General features: G+C 47.8%; 1 protein-coding gene across 1 annotated transcript in view; it reads right to left on the bottom strand.

The window, feature by feature from the left end:
- LOC126335904 (ATP-binding cassette sub-family C member 4-like) overlaps window positions 1–17189 on the bottom strand; it is a 227009-nt gene that overhangs the window by 177949 nt on the left and 31871 nt on the right. The window contains exon 2 of the mRNA XM_049999377.1: window positions 14868–14999. Coding sequence (XP_049855334.1) covers window positions 14868–14941 — 74 coding nt within the window. The 5' untranslated portion in view covers window positions 14942–14999. The remainder of the gene's footprint in view (window positions 1–14867; window positions 15000–17189) is intronic.

The raw sequence follows: 17189 nt of genomic DNA, 5'->3' as shown, positions 1-17189 counted from the left end.
ATACAGTATATGTTTCAAAACCCTACTGTAAATCGACGTTAGTTATATAGGGCTGTAATTCAGCGGATTACTCCTATTTCCACTTTTGGGTATTAGTGTGATTTGAGCCACTTTTCAAGTCTTTAAGTGCGGAACAGTCTGTGAGCGAGCGGTTGTATATAATTGCTAGATATGGAGTTATTGCATCTGCATACTCTGAAAGGAACCTGACTGGTATACCATCTGGACCGGAAGCCTTGCCTTTATTAGGTGATTTAAGCTGTTTTGCTACACCGAGGATATCTACTATGTTTCTCATCTTCGCACTTGTTCTTGATTGGAATTCGGCAATATTTACTTCGTCTTCTTTGGTGAAGTGTTTCGGGAAATCGTGTTTAATGACTCTGCTTTGGTGGCACTGTTATCAGTGACTTCACCGTTGTTATCGCGCAGTGAAGTATTGGTTGCGTCCTGCCACTGGCGCGTTTTATATATGACAAGAATCTCTTGGGTTTTCTGCCAAATTCCGAGACAGATTTTCGTTATAGAAATTATTAAAAGCATCTCGCATTGAAGCACGCGCTATATTTCGAACTTCTGCAAAACTTTGCCAATCTTCGGGATTTTGCGTTCTTTTAAATTTGGCGTGCTTTTTTCGTTGCTTCTGCAACAGCGATCTGACCCGTTTTGTGTACCATGGCAGACCAGTACAATCACTTATTAATTTATGTGGTATATATGTCTCAACTGCCGTCGATACTATATCTTTGAAATCATTTCACATCTTTTGTACGCTTACATGATAAGATTGAAAGGAGTGGAGACTGTCTCTTAAAATGCGTTAAGAGCATTTTTATCAGATTTTTTAAATAGATATAATTTGCGGTTTTTTATGGTTGTGGGTGTTACGGTATTCAGCCTAGCAGAAATTGCCTTGTGGTCGCTAATCCCTGTGTTCGTCACGATACTCCCTATTTGTCCAGGATTACTTGTTGCTAAGAGGTCAAGTATGCTTTCGCAACCATTTACGCTTCGAGAAGACTCATTAACTAATTGTTCAAAATAATTTTCTGAGAAAGCGTTCTGTTCAATTTCGGATGGAGTTATATGCCTGCCGCCGTCTTTAAACGTATAATTTTTGGTTGTTTGGTTGGTTGGTTTGTGGTATTAAAGGGACCAAACTGCTACGGTCATCGGTCCCTTGTTCCAAAACTTAAAAACACCAACACAGAGTAAAAAAACGGATAATGGAGACAACAGACGACACAGGAGAAGAGAAACTCAGACAAAGAACAGACAAAACAAATTAAAATCACACAGAGTGGTTGGCGGACCATAGAGAAAAAAAGGAAAAGCCAACCACTGAGAAACAGATTAAAAACTCAGTCTAAAACCGTAGGCCAAAGGCCAGAATTAACATAAAAGAACATAACAAACACTAAAATTAAATGATAAAAACCCCCTGCCCGAATAAAACGCAAAACTAATCCAGCCATGGAAGAGTCATCAGTTACAAGGGCAGGGAGCGTATCAGGCACCGCAAACGTCTGCCTGAGCACAGTTAAAAGGGTACACTCCAACAGAATGTGGACCACCGTCAAGGCCTCCCCACAACGACAAAGAGTCGGGTCCTCACGACATAGTAAATAACTGTGTGTCACCCGGGTGTGGCCAATGCAGAGCCGACAAAGGACGACTGAGTCCCTGCGGTTGGCTCGCATGGATGACCGCCACACAGTCGTCGTCTCCTTTATAACACGAAGTTCATTGCGTATGGTCAGAGCGCGCCATTCAGCGTCCCAAACCGCAAATACCTTGCGGCGGATGACTGCTCGCAAATCAGGCTCCGAGAGGCCAATCTCCAGAGATGGTTTACTTGTGGCCTCTTTCGCCAGGCGGTCAACATTTTCATTGCCAGTTATCCCAACGTGGCCAGGGGTCCACACAAAGGCCACAGAGCGGCCGCAACGGGAAAGAGTATGCAGGGACTCCTGGATAGGAGTAGCCGCAGTGGAAGGACACCAGCCTCCACAAGTATGCTGTCCATAGGGCTGGTCCGGAAGGCACCAGTGGCAAGTCGTATCCCGCTGTGTAGTATTGGGTCCAACACCCGCAACGCAGATGGGGATGCTGAGCCATAAGCCAGACTCCCATAATCCAGACAGGACTGGGTTAATGCTTGGTAAAGCCAGAAGAGGGTAGATCGGTCGGCGCCCCAGCTGGTGTGGCTCAAGCACCGCAGAGCATTTAGATGCCGCCAACACATCTGTTTAAGCTGCCGAACACGAGGTAGCCAAGTCAACCAGGCATCAAAAACAACTCCCAAAAACCTATGTGTCTCCACTACAGCAAGAAGTTCGCCGGCAAGACAAAGGGTGGACTGTTCGTCGCCGGCAGAAATGCATAACGTAGGTTTTGGCAGCCGAAAACTGGAAGCCATGCGCTACAGCCCAAGACTGCGCCTTGCGGAGAGCGCCCTGCAGCTGACGTTCAGCAGTGGCAATGCCAATAGAGCTATAGTAAAGGCAGAAGTCGTCAGCATACAAGGACACTGAGACAGATGTTCCCACCGCCACAGCGAGCCCGTTAATTGCTATTAAAAACAGGCAGACACTTAAAACAGATCCCTGTGGCACCCCGTTCTCCAAACTCGGGAGGAGAGGCCGCGACTTGCACACAGAAGGTACGATGCGACAGAAAATTTCGGATGAAAATCGGCGGTGGACCCCGAAGACCCCAACCATGAAGCGTAGATAGGGTGTGATGACGCCATGTCGTATCATATGGCTTCCGCATGTCGAAAAAAACAGCGACGAGGTGCTGACGGCGGGCAAAGGCTGTACGGATGGCTGACTCCAGGCTTACTAGATTGTCTGCGGCCTTTACGGAACCCACCCTAAGCTGGAGCCAGAAGGCCCCACGACTCGAGTACCCAACTCAACCGTCGGCTCACCATCCGTTCTAGCAACTTGCAAATCACGATGGTGAGGCTAATGGAGTGGTAGCTGTCCAGCAACAAAGAGTTCTTGCCAGGTTTCAAACCGGGGATAACAATGCTTTCCCGCCATTGCGACAGAAACTCACCCTCGACCCAAATACGATTGTAAAGGTCGAGGAGGCGCCTCTGGCAGTCCACTGAAAGGTGTTTCAGCATCTGACAGTGTATGCGATCTGGCCCAGGAGCTGTATCAGGGCAAGCGGCTAGGGCACTGTGAAATTCCCACTCACTGAATGGAACATTGTAGGATTCAGGATAGTGGGTGCGAAATGAAAGTCTTCGACGTTCCATCCGTTCTTTAATGGAGCGGAAGGCCAGTGGGTAATTGGCAGAAGCGGAACTCAGAGCAAAATGCTCTTCCAAGCGGTTGGCAATTACGTCGGAGTCAGTACAAACTGCTCCATTCAGTGAGAGCGCAGGGACGCTGACAGGGGTCCGATAGCCATAGAGGCGTCCAATCTTGGCCCAGACCTGCGGTGGAGTGACATGGAGGCCAATGGTGGACACATACCACTCCCAGAACTCCTGCTTGCGTTGGCGGATAAGGCGGCGGGCTCGCGCACGCAGCAATTTGAAGGCGATAAGGTGTTCTATGGAGGGATGTCGCTTGTGACGCTGGAGCGCCCGCTGGCGATCTTTAATCGCTTCAGCGATCTCAGGCGACCACCAAGGCACAGTCCGCCACCGAGGGGACCCAGAAGAACAGGGAATGGCAGATTCTGCGGTAGTAACGATACCGGTGGTGACCGAGTGAACCACCGCATCAATGTCATCATTAGACAGAGGCTCAATAGCGGCACTGCAGGAGAACAAGTCCCAGTCAGCCTTATTCATAGCCCACCTGCAAGGGCGCCCAGAAGACTGACGCCTTGGCAGTGACAGAAAGATTGGAAAGTTGTCACTACTACACAGGTCATCATGCACTCTCCACTGGACAGATGGTAAGAGGCTAGGGCTGCAGATCGAAAGGTCGATGGCGGAGTACGTGCCATGCGCCACACTGAAGTGTGTGAAGGCACCATCATTCAAAATCGAAAGATCGAACTGTACCAATAAATGCTCAATGGTGGTGCCTCGACCTGTCGCCACTGACCCACCCCTCAGAGGGTTATGGGCGTTGAAGTCGCCCAGTAACAAGAAAGGTGGCGGCAATTGGGCTATCAGCGCAACCAGGACATGCTGTGCGACATCACCATCTGGTGCAAGGTAAAGACTGCAGACGGTAACAGCCTGTGGCGTCCACACCCGAACAGCGACAGCCTCTAAAGGTGTTTGTAGAGGGACAGACTCGCGGTGAAGAGAGTGAAGGACATAGATGCAGACGCCAGCAGATACCCTTTCATAAGCTGCCTGGTTCTTATAATAACCCCGATAGCCACAGACGGCGGGGGTTCGCATTGCTGAAAACAAAGTTTCCTGAAGAGCATTGCAGAAGAAAGGGTGAAGGCTGATAAGTCGTCCGACCTCAGCTAGATGGTGGAAGAAACCGCTGCAGTTCCACTGGAGGATGATATTGCCCATGTCTGAGAAAGGCGTGACGGGACTGAGAAGGCAAATTACGCCGCTGGGTCACCTGCTGCCTCTGATTGAGCACCTGTGCTAGTGCTATCCATGGTGTCTGAGGGACCGGCGAGATTGAGGTCCTCAGTGGGCGCCAGAATCTCCATCTCATCCTCAGACGCAGAGCTGGAAGGTTGCAGTGAGGTGAGTGCCACCACGAGTTCCTTGGGCTTAGAGTTCTTCTTCTTGGATTTCTCACGCTGCTCCTTGGGTTTCACTGGCTGGGAGGGCTTCACCGATTCAGTCTCCGGGATAGAGGAGGATTGCGAAGCCCTACGACCAGCTGATCGTGGGCACTTACGCCACTGTAGGTCGTCACCCTTCCCGCTGGAGGAAACCTGGGAAGGGAGGGACCCAAGGGACCCCTTGCAAGCGTGTGAAGCCGAAGAAATTGGACACTTCTCCGGCTGAGAAGTGGGGACGGGTTTTGGAAGAATCTGAAGTCTGGGGAGCAAGGTGAATGGTGCTCCCCGCAGTTGACACAGATGGGAGGCGGGGCACATGGAGTATTGGGATGTGATGGGAGTCCGCAATCTCGACATGTGAGGCTGGAAGTACAGCGGAAAGACATATGGCCGAACTTCCAGCACTTAAAGCACTGCATCAGGGGAGGGATATAGGGCTTGACGTCACATTGGTAGACCATAACCTTGACCTTCTCCAGCAATGTATCACCCTCGAAGGCCAAGATGAAGCAATCTGATTTTCCTTCGGACCCCGATGAAGGCGCCGGACGAAATGTACACCTCGGCACTCTAAATTCGCACGCAGCTCGTCGTCAGACTGCAAAAGGAGGTCTTTATGGTAAATAACTCCCTGAACCATATTTAATAACTTATGGGGTGTGATCGTAACGGCAACATCCCCGAACTTGTCACAAGCAAGTAACCGTCGTGACTGGACAGAGGATGCCGTTTGTATCAGGACTGACACAGCCCTCCACCTCCCCAAACGTGTCCTCTAAATGCTCGACGAAGAGCTGAGGCTTTGTGGAGAGAAAAGACTCCCCAGCAGCTCTCGTACAAACTAAGAATTGGGGCGAATAACTGCTACTGCCATCATGAGGCTTACGTTCCACCCACAGCGTGATCAGGGAGGGGAACGTTTTCGGTTCGTACTTCTGAGCATTACATTGAGCCCCAGAACGCTTAGAGACTGCTGGCAGCTGGCCACCAGCAAGAGACGATGCACCACACTTCATTGCAGGTCATCCGCCCTGATGCCACCTACTCCGACCAAGGGCCCTCCCCATGGGCGCCACCCAGCCTCATCAAGAGCCACCTGGCAGGATGTCCGTTGCCGGGAGTCCCGATACCCCAGGGGGGTAGGCATCTACTCCTTGGCATACGTGGGGAGTTAATTGGTGCAGGCATCAGTAGAGCGATCCCTGTATTGTCAGGAGCCTACAACCAACAGGATACATGGCGGCCCCACCACAATTGACTGTCTACCGTGTTGGATGTTAGGAAACATGTGGTCGATGGTCGCCATCAGTACAGAAAGAGGAACTGCACAGCGCAAGGTGGAAAGTGGATGCAGGAACGTATCCATGCCCAAGAAATGGAGAGCGGGCAGCACTGCAATGCAACGGCGAATAAGATGGCGAAAGGTCTGATCGCAAGATGGATACAATGAACCAAGTAAGGCGCCCTTCCCGAATCGGCTCGCTCTTCGGAAGGATTTTGAGATATGGAGGTCAAACCCGACAGGCCGAAATGTTTGAGACTCCCTTTAGTCGTCTCTTATGACAGGCAGGAATACCGTGGGCCTATTTTTACCCCCCAGGGGGGAAACGTATAATTTTTCCAGCATATCGAGGGTAGATTCGTCACCACCGAATATAGTTGTATGAGTGGGCTACCTATTTGAAAGATGACACCTGGAAAGGGAGGTTAGCGCTTCTTTAGGTGGAAATTTCATTGATTTCGATATGTTACTCGTTCATTTCATGATAAAACTGATGTGAAAATTCAATGGTTTGTTGGATGTATGTCGTCTGTCAACATTTTGGAAAAAGCTGCATTAGTATTTCTGGTTTCGCATTCTGACATGATGCAGGTGCAGCAGTATGTCCTGGTCAGCCACCCCTAGAGCGCTGTTTGTTGCAGGGTGAACGCTTGTATCAGGCGAAGACATTCAAGTGCATTTCTCACTGTATGAAGTGACGCCTGCTGATCGATTCCTGTAGGTGAAGACATCCAAGCCCATAACCATGCATCATGTGGTGTCGCTGAGACTCGTTGCACCCAGTCAGCGTGCACAGTGCTGACTGTACGACAGTGGCATCAGCAGTGGGCAGATACCTTGTAGGCTACTCCAGGAAAGAAAAGTCAGAACCTCTCAATCACTTTCCTCCAACACAACAGAACGCAGTTCTGTTCTAAAATTAGACTATGTTTAAGTGTAAAATATTGTTAGTGTCTGTTAGGCAGTGAGTGAGAGAGCACTGCGAGTTCCTGCTGCTAATAAGGTGAGTACATAATTTGTTTATTACATATCTTTACGAGTTTCAAACAGGAACGAGTTCAGAAACAGCTCCAGGCAGTGTTGGCTTCTGTCACACAGCTTGAGGCTGCTGCGAAAGTGCATCACCGTGGGGGGCCAGATGCGGGGATGCTAGGTACGTTGATCACAACCCAGGTGCCCCCCGATCGATACACTGCTGTGGGCGCTACAGATACTGCCTGCAATAAGGTTGACCCCTCACCTGTGGTCAAGTGGGAGATCATTCCAAAGTCTGGCAGGCAGCAACAGACTTTTCCTGGAGCTGATCGTAGGGTCATGTGTTATCTGTGGTTGCCCAATTCTCTGAGCCAGATGCAGTCGTCCACCCTGTTCCAGAGGAAGCTTCTTGGCCCACAAGGTCTGGGCATTCACAGAGGGTGGGTTTTCTAGTAGTTGGGAGCTCCAATGTTAGGCACGTAATGGGGCCCCTGTGGAATATGGCTGCCAAGGAGGGGAAGGAAGCCAGTGTGCACTTTGTGTGTATAGTGGGGGGAGTCATTGTGGGTGTGGGAAGGGGCCTTCCAGATGCCACGAAGAGTACAGAGTGCAGCCAACTGCAGGGTGGACGACTGTGTCCGTTTCAGAGACTTCGTCAGCCACATATAACGCTCGAAACCCGTTCGTCAAACGAACTGAGGATGCCCTATGATCAGCCCACAAAAAGGCTTGTCTGCCGTTCCAGACTTTGGAATGATCTTCCACTCGACCCTGGGTGACGGGTCAACCTCAGTGCAGGCATCATTTGGGATGGCCACAGCAATGGACTGATCAGGGGATACATGAATCGTGCTCGACGTATCTCGCATCCCTGCGTCTGATCCCCCACAGTGATGCCCCTTGGCAGCAGCCTCAAGCTGTGTGGCCCTTTGAATCGAAAGAGATTCTCTCTGGTTTCAGGGGTTAGCGGAAATGGTAAAGACTACCAGTCTTGCTTCCGAGATTAAGGCAGAAATCACCATCTGCAGCATCATCGACAGAACAGACTGTGGTCCTTTGGTGCAGAGCCGAGTGGAAGGTCTGTATTAGAGGCTCAGGCGTTTCTGTGACCGTGCAGGCTGCAGATTCCTTGACTTGCGCCATCAGGTGGTGGGTTTCCGGGTTCCGCTTAATCAGTCAGAAGTCCACTGGACACAAGAAGCGGCTACACGGGTAGTGGGGGCTGTGTAGGAGGGACTGGGTGGTTTTTTAGGTTAGAGGGCCTCAGGAAACCACAGAAAGGGCGTCTGTCTAAAAGGGGGCAGGTAAAACTCAGTAAGGTGGTTGTAGAAACGATCGGTATTGTAGTTGTAAATTGTCGTAGCTGTGTCGGGAAAGAACAAGAGCTCCAAGCCCTAATAGAAAGCACTGAAGCTCAAATAGTTATATGTACAGAAAGCTTGCTAAAGAAGGAAATAAGAACAGCTGAAATTGTTTGAAACGATCTAACAATGTTCAGAACGGATTGATTAAATACAGCTGGTGGTGGAGTATTTATTGCTGTCAGAAGTAGTTTGCCTTTTAGTGAAACTGAAGTAGATAGTTCCTGCGAAATAGTATGGGTAGAGGTTATACTTGACAATCGCACTAAACTATTAATTGGATCGTTTTACCGACCCTCCGACTCAGAAAATATAGTTGCTGAACAGTTCGAAGAACACTTGAGTTCTCAGTGGCGTTGCTGAAGCATCTCCACAATACTTGCATGTTGTTATAATCTATCAATAAGGATAGAATAGGGCAGGAACGTTAGTGTATTTGTAAGGTGTCAGGCAAATCCAACACCTTCCATGAAAACCCTGACATGATAAGCAAATCCAGTAGTATGTCACATAGCTCCGAATAAATCGTGACATTAAATTAACCGAAGTAATACGAGTAACGAGTGAGCAAATGGAATACCACAGACTAACACAAGAATGCCTAAATGCATGTCGTACCTTCCCACTGTGAGACCGACGCAGTTCCGAGGGGAGAAACGAGAACAGAAGCCGAGAGCAGAACCGTGTTAAGCTAGAAGGCCCTACGATAAGGGACGGACTGGACACCCACGTCGGCAGCCTACCTCTAAGACTACCACCCACACGTTTTAGCGTGAGACTTTTTCGCGTCCCTGTTATGTCAAGGACCACCCCTCAGCCCATGTTAAAAACTAGAGCCCTCCAGAAAAACAGTATAGATCTTACGATAACACTAAAAGGCTCACTACCACCCGCAAGTTTTAGCGTGAGACTTTTTCGTGTCTCAGGTACGTCAAGGACCACCCCTCAGCCCATGTTAAAAGATAGAGCCCTCCAGAAGAACAGTATAGATCTTACGATAACGCTAAAAGGACCACACCAGCTGCAGGTTTTAGGGTGAGACTTTTTAGCGTCTCTGTTACATTGCAAACTTTAAAAACATTGCCCCACCACGAAAAGTATAACGTTTCTCATTGGATTGACAGAATCTTTGTAGGCGGAGCTTAAGGTTAACATTGAGACACTGATTGGTCAGATGAAAACACAGCCAGATAGTTTTTTTTTAAACCAACTTCGGTAAATTGTAGTAAGGAGAAGTTAGGAGAGAGTTAGTTCCGAGACAGCGAGCTGGATGGCTGCTGCGCCGGCCGCCGCCCCCCTGACGAACACCGACAACGTAATGAACGCACGCTATGCCGCATAATAGCGCATAAAGCTACACTCAGAACTGCAGAAGTCTCATCTTTTAACCCCTTTTTTGCGTAATACTAGTGTCGATCGTTAATTAAAACACATGGTGTTCACATTTGCCACTTGAAGAACAGATCTGAAAAGCGATGATTTTTCTTTTATATAGTTATTGAGAAGCCACATCAGCCACTGTAATTTACGACAAGTTAAATAAGTAATTAAAGATAATTGAGGGTCACTGTAGACCATTTTGATAGTTTTGTCTTTTGTGATACTTAAATTAAACCTAGATTATAGATGTGATATGGCATAGGTCATCCTTCGATCGTTTGTAGAACTTGGAAACCCATTCAGGGAATATTCGTTCACATTTTTGTTGAACGCAGTTGGTTTTTACCATCCTGTATTAAAACATTTCCTTTTATCAATAGTGAAATTTATACATGATGTTTTGTGAGTAGAATAAAATTTCCAATGGTAAACTTAACTGCTTTTTCGACGTTATTTTACCAGCTAACTAAAAATAGGAAAGCCTTGAACCCTTTCCACTATATTTAGTTAGTATTAAGATTCTTTTACAGGGAGTGCAGTGGAGCTGACGCTGAGATCATTTAGTATTTGGTTATATCATCGCTAGTCTCACTGAACTCTTCTGAATTCTACATGTCATGTGTGTTCTGGCGTCTCCTTACCAGCAACAGGTCCCAGGTTCAAACTAGTCAATTCCCTAAAAAAAACACGCTCAGAGCGTCGTTGCGCGAAAGTGGTAGCGAGACACGATATACACTCCTGGAAATTGAAATAAGAACACCGTGAATTCATTGTCCCAGGAAGGGGAAACTTTATTGACACATTCCTGGGGTCAGATACATCACATGATCACACTGACAGAACCAAAGGCACATAGACACAGGCAACAGAGCATGCACAATGTCGGCACTAGTACAGTGTATATCCACCTTTCGCAGCAATGCAGGCTGCTATTCTCCCATGGAGACGATCGTAGAGATGCTGGATGTAGTCCTGTGGAACGGCTTGCCATGCCATTTCCACCTGGCGCCTCAGTTGGACCAGCGTTCGTGCTGGACGTGCAGACCGCGTGAGACGACGCTTTATCCAGTCCCAAACATGCTCAATGGGGGACAGATCCAGAGATCTTGCTGGCCAGAGTAGTTGACTTACACCTTCTAGAGCACGTTGGGTGGCACGAGATACATGCGGACGTGCATTGTCCTGTTGGAACAGCAAGTTCCCTTGCCGGTCTAGGAATGGTAGAACGATGGGTTCGATGACGGTTTGGATGTACCGTGCACTATTCAGTGTCCCCTCGACGATCACCAGAGGTGTGCGGCCAGTGTAGGAGATCGCTCCCCACACCATGATGCCGGGTGTTGGCCCTGTGTGCCTCGGTCGTATGCAGGCCTGATTGTGGCGCTCACCTGCACGGCGCCAAACACGCATACGATCATCATTGGCACCAAGGCAGAAGCGACTCTCATCGCTGAAGACGACACGTCTCCATTCGTCCCTCCATTCACGCCTGTCGCGACACCACTGGAGGCGGGCTGCACGATGTTGGGGCGTGAGCGGAAGACGGCCTAACGGTGTGCGGGACCGTAGCCCAGCTTCATGGAGACGGTTGCGAATGGTCCTCGCCGATACCCCAGGAGCAACAGTGTCCCTAATTTGCTGGGAAGTGGCGGTGCGGTCCACTATGGCACTGCGTAGGATCCTACGGTCTTGGTGTGCATCCGTGCGTCGCTGCGGTCCGGCCCCAGGTCGACGGACACGTGCACCTTCCGCCGACCACTGGCGACAACATCGATGTACTGTGGAGACCTCACGCCCCACGTGTTGAGCAATTCGGCGGTACGTCCACCAGGCCTCTTGCAGGCCCACTAACCGCCCTCGCTCAAAGTCCGTCAACTGCACATACGGTTCACGTCCACGCTGTCACGGCATGCTACCAGTGTTAAAGACTGCGATGGAGCTCCGTATGCCACAGCAAACTGGCTGACACTGACGGCGGTGGTGCACAAATGCTGCGCAGCTAGCACCATTCGACGGCCAACACCGCGGTTCCTGGTGTGTCCGCTGTGCCGTGCATGTGATCATTGCTTGTACAGCCCTCTCGCAGTGTCCGGAGCAAGTATGGTGGGTCTGACACACCGGTGTCAATGTGTTCTTTTTTCCATTTCCAGGAGTGTAGAACAATCAGACACCACCATGAATGTTTAGATATTTACACAAATACCGAGTGTGAAGATCGCTACGTCATCCACGACAACAGCCGCAATGCACAACATCATAGTCAAAACCACTTAGTCAAGGGTGTGTGATAGTTTGAAATGAGGGAGTGAGGAACGCCTGCTGGCTATGTCACCTCCTGTAGTGGGCGAGACACAGTCAAATGTCATTTACTTCCGCTTCATCCAACGAACGAAGCATGTAAGGTAATCACATTCCAAAGCTGTGGCTACCATTGGGCGAAAGCTGTAGATGAAATCCTTGACAGAAATAGTCGTGTGCAGTAAAGCAGCATTTAACACTCGAACTGCTGTAACACTGAGAACAAGAACAGAACAGAAAACCATACGACCACAATATCCCTCTCACACACAATAACTATCAAGCGAGTGGCTTGAGAAATGTACGCTTATAACTGAGGGAACCTCACCAAACTATGTTTCTAATTCTATGAAGGACATTCAGCATATGAAGCAGATTTCTTATGGCATTCTCTTCTGAGTTCGAACGTTTTGATGACGATTTAACGCCATCAAACGGTGGTTGGGTACATACCTTAAAGTAAAAGCAACGGAGCAGTACCGCATTGATCTGCAGGACAACAAAACACCAGTCATCCCTCCTATATAGTAGTTTGATACATCTTTTCACAATAGGATATTCCCTGAAAGCAGAACATGGTCTCATCAAGACAGACCCACTGTGCTGACACTCAAGGCAGCCGGTAAGTCCAGGTAACAGCGCTCGGCTGCGGCTCAGGTGAGATGAAATGGCTCTGTCCACCAATAGGCATCCGGCGAGTGTTAGCGCGGAGCGGCAGTGCGGTGGGGTGCAGTCAGGAGCACGGTCGTGGGATGAGAACCTCCCCCTTCCCCCTCCAGTGTTTGTATGAATAAAAACAAAGCTGTTGCTACTACACAGCATGCAGTTTGGACTTTAACTTACGATGCTGTATGTTATGGTTATGGCGTGATGGTGGTGCCATTGGTTACATGTTTGGGCACCTCTTGTTCGCATTGACGGCACTTTGAACAGTGGACGTTACATTTCATATGTGTTACCACCCGTGGCTCTACCCTTCATTCGATCCCTGCGAAACCCTACATTTCAGGAGGATAATGCACGACCGCATGTTACAGGTCCTGTACGGGTCTTTCTGGATAGAAAAAATGTTCGACTGCTGCCCTGGCCAGCACTTTCTCCAGATCTCTCACCAATTGAAAACGTCTGCTCAATGATGGCCGAGCAACTGGCTCGTCACAATACGCCAGTCACTACTCTTGATGAACCGTGGTATCGTGTTGAAGCTGCATGGGCAGCTGTACCTGTACACACCATCCAAGCTCTGTTTGACTCAATGCCCAGGCGTATCAAGGCCGTTATTACGGCCAGAGGTGATTGTTCTGGCTACTGATTTCTCAGGATCCATGCACCCAAACTGCGTGAAAATGTAATCACATGTCAGTTCTAGTATAATATATTCGTCCAATGAATACCCGTTTATCATATGCATTTCTTCTTGGTGTAGCAATTTTAACGTGCAGTAGTGTATGTGCTGGCCAAACATAAACATTTGTTTAAGCAGGGGAATTACTTAAATTAGGACAGACAGGATGGAATTACACTGTGACCTTACTATTGTAACTATCCCTACAGGTCTCTGCAAGGAAGTTGCTTCCGTCTCTCCTGCCGTCTTGGATTCTGACGGCATATAGAGCTATGCCAGTATTCCAACTCTGGCGTAGTGTACCAAAATGCTATAGTGGTACAAATACTCTGCCAGGCTGAGCTGGGTTGTAGTGTCGTGGAGCTGCGCCAGATGCCCCTGTCGCCATGTCTGATTACTGTCTTGGGTTCCACATCTCTGGTTCAGACTTCATAGAGCCAGGTCCTGTATTTCAAGTCATCCAGCATGCCAGTCTTGGATTTCCTTTCAATTTATGCTTAGGACAAGAACAACCTTACTCTCATACGAAATATACTAGCGCAAATGGAATTTTTTTTAATTTCCCGCCGATACTTGAATTTCCCCCCAAACTTTGAATTCTTTCCATTTTATACATATAGTTATTAGCCTTTCTGAGAGGGGTGAGTGGTGGGAGGATGGAGAAATCCCATAACTCATCGATAACGTCATTGGTGATGTCTTCAATTTTGTCAATGATGAAACACTCTGTCCCAGTTCTCTCCTTGTTATACTACTGTTAACTTCTCCGAGGAGTTACTCATCTGAGATGAAGGAATCTGCACACCACCAGTGGGAACATTGCCAATTTTGGCACGACTGCTCAATTGTTATTGTTATCCAGCACTTTATTGGTGAACCATCTGCTACACTGTAGTCTGCCGTTCGACACCTACAACGCGAGTTAGCCAACGCTGACGATGTAATCCACACACCGTTGGCCATTGTAGTTGACTATGACAGTAGCAGTTATCTTTAGTTTCCACAGTAGGACTATGACAGTGTTCTGTGAATAATTCTGTACATAAAATACTTTATGGTCCCCGTACTGAGATTCCGTGCTTAGCCTATCAATTGGGTGACTGGCACTGCATTTGCCAGTACGAGGTCCAACAGCATCACCTCCTCACGCTACACTGAGTCGAGAGAAGCGCACTAGAACGTAGTGTAATTTGTTTGTTAGCTAGTCACATGTTCCACAGATAATTTGAGCGATTCATCCATCGAAATTATGATAAAATCTCCAACAATACGTCAATATCGGTGTTAATACGTTCGTATTTTTTTATCCTGTAGTACTGAACGACAAAGAATGTACAATAGTGTGAATTATATGAAGTGACATGCTCTGTGCATCTTTCACGTCTCAACCACGGCCCACTCGGCTAAGAACAATCATACTCGTGCTACACAATGCACACTAAGAACTGTTTCAATGCATTGTTTTGAAAAAGCAAGCGTGGAGAATGGGATGTCGCTCACTTACCAGAGGAAGATTTTCGAGATGGTGTTTGCCGTCGCCGTTGGGTTGGGGTTTGACTTATAAATCTTAGCGTCCATCCTTGTTGCCTTCTTTTGTTATGGTGCTATTGTGTTCTGAACGTCATCTGCGTCCGACCTGAAATCATTTGTCTGATTGAGATATTGTACATGCCTGATGGATTATATCAGAGTACAAAGATACTGCTATGGTCACAGCGTTGCAACGGAGGATGAAGGGGTGATATGGAGAACAAATGGTTAAAAAAAGGCCTCATTGCTGTATAAATGACACGTCGTTACCCACGGGATGTTCTTCATTACACACTATTGGTGACTAAGTGCTAGGGAAGTCAGAATCAAGAAATTCATTATCAACAGGCTTTTACCACACACACAGAATTTCTGGTTGTTTTATTTTACTCTTTACTCATCAAGAAGGTTGTGGCTATAATCGTAACAAACTGGATGTGAAGATAATTTTGTTCTACGAGAAAACTTAATACACCACAGACACCATGGCCAATGTAATAACAAGAGGGGTTTAAAGACACATTATATTTTGAATCGTCATATCGCCGATCTTCTGCTGCATGTTCTCTCTGAAAACCATGAGAACAGCAGGGAGTAAATCGAGATTGGTTCCCACGGAAGTAGTGCAGAAGACAAGATTGTAGTTGAGGTACTACATCGGAGGCTTGGGTAACAAGTTGATCGGCAGCGTAGATGAGGCGTTTGTATACGCAATCAGGAAATTTGGACTTCACATGTGCCTCTTCAACTATGGATCCCAGAACTACCTGGGCAAATTGTATAACGCCAATGAAACTCTTAAAAAGGAAAGAAAGGATTTCCAAGTTCAAGAAAGAGAAAGTGGATCGGAAATGCTTAACAGCTAACACTGATCTCCTTATTCCGGTGTCTTGTGCTCTCAATTGAGATAAACTGTACAGCAAAAAATGTATTAAATTTAAAGCGAGATTATCTACACCAGGTCTTATTGTTACCCCAGTTACACCTGTCTAAAATCGCCAAGTAATTTTGGTTATAATTGAAGACTATCAGTGGAAGGAAAACAGGTATCCATACACTTGCGAGAGATGCAGGAGTCGAAACAAAAAACAGAATAATAAAACCCGAAAGGTAGAATTCTATCTTCAACTCCTTTGCAAACGAACACTTTCGTGAATCAACAGCCGTATCCTTGTAAGATGGGTGACATCGTAATCGGTACAAAAGGCGTAGTAAATCTACTTAAATTTCCAAAATTTTAGTAATGACATAGGGCCTTATGCTGTTCCTGTCCTGCACAGAGTTAGCAAGGGAGCTATAATACTCTTGACCCTCTTGACCATAACTTACCGTAATCTCCATGAGCAGAGAGTTTTTCTCCACGATTGGGGAATAATGCAGGTCACACGCATATACGAGAGGCGTTCAATAAGTAATGCGATACATTTTTTCGGCGAATTTAGTTTGTAAAAATGCGGAATTTGTTGTGGGAGATCGTGGAATATTTCCGCTTCACCCCCTATAGTTTAATGAACCTCCGTATGGTGGCAGCACTATACGTAGCCTTCGAAATGGCATGTGTAATGGTAAAAAAATTTGTGGTAAGGACTGTGGGACCAAACTGCTGAGGTCATCGGTCCCTAGGCTTACATACTACTTAATCTAACTTGAACTAACTTACGCTAAGGACAACATACACATGCACACTTGCCCTAATGAGGACTCGAGTCTCCGACGGGGGGAGCCGCGGGAACCGTGGCAAGGCGCCTAGACCGCACGGCTATCCCGCGCTGCTCTGTGATGGAGGTACGTTCCAAGCAGAGAGCTGTCACTCAGTTTGTTTTGACAGAAAACCAGATATTCATAGGCGCTTGCACAATGTCTGCGGAGACCTGGCCGTGAAGAAAGGCACGGCGAGTGGTTGGGCGAGGCTTCTGTCACCTTCGCAACACGGCCGCGTAGAAACGTCCGATCTCCTGCGTCCGGACAGTCGCACACAGTTGTGACTCCTACAGTGTTGGAACGTGCGGACACTCTCATTCGAGGTGATCGACAGATGACAATCAAGCACCTCGCTGCTCAACTGGATATCCCTACTGGTAGTACTGACACATTTGTCCACAAACTCAATGGCTAGCGATCGCTGGGTTCCTAGCGGCCTAACAGAAGACCATAACGAGCAACGAAGGAAACTCTGTGCAGAATTGCTTGCACGTTATGAGCCTGAGCGTGACAATTTTTAGTCGAACATCGTCACAGGCTATGAAACTTAGTTTTATCTCATCGAGCCGGAAACAAAACGTCAATCCTTGGAGTG

Source organism: Schistocerca gregaria, chromosome 2 (assembly GCF_023897955.1).
Source record: "Schistocerca gregaria isolate iqSchGreg1 chromosome 2, iqSchGreg1.2, whole genome shotgun sequence".
Classification (NCBI taxonomy): Eukaryota; Metazoa; Arthropoda; class Insecta; order Orthoptera; family Acrididae; genus Schistocerca; species Schistocerca gregaria.
Note: the sequence above shows the minus strand (reverse complement) of the source record. Positions and strands in the feature narration are given on the sequence as shown.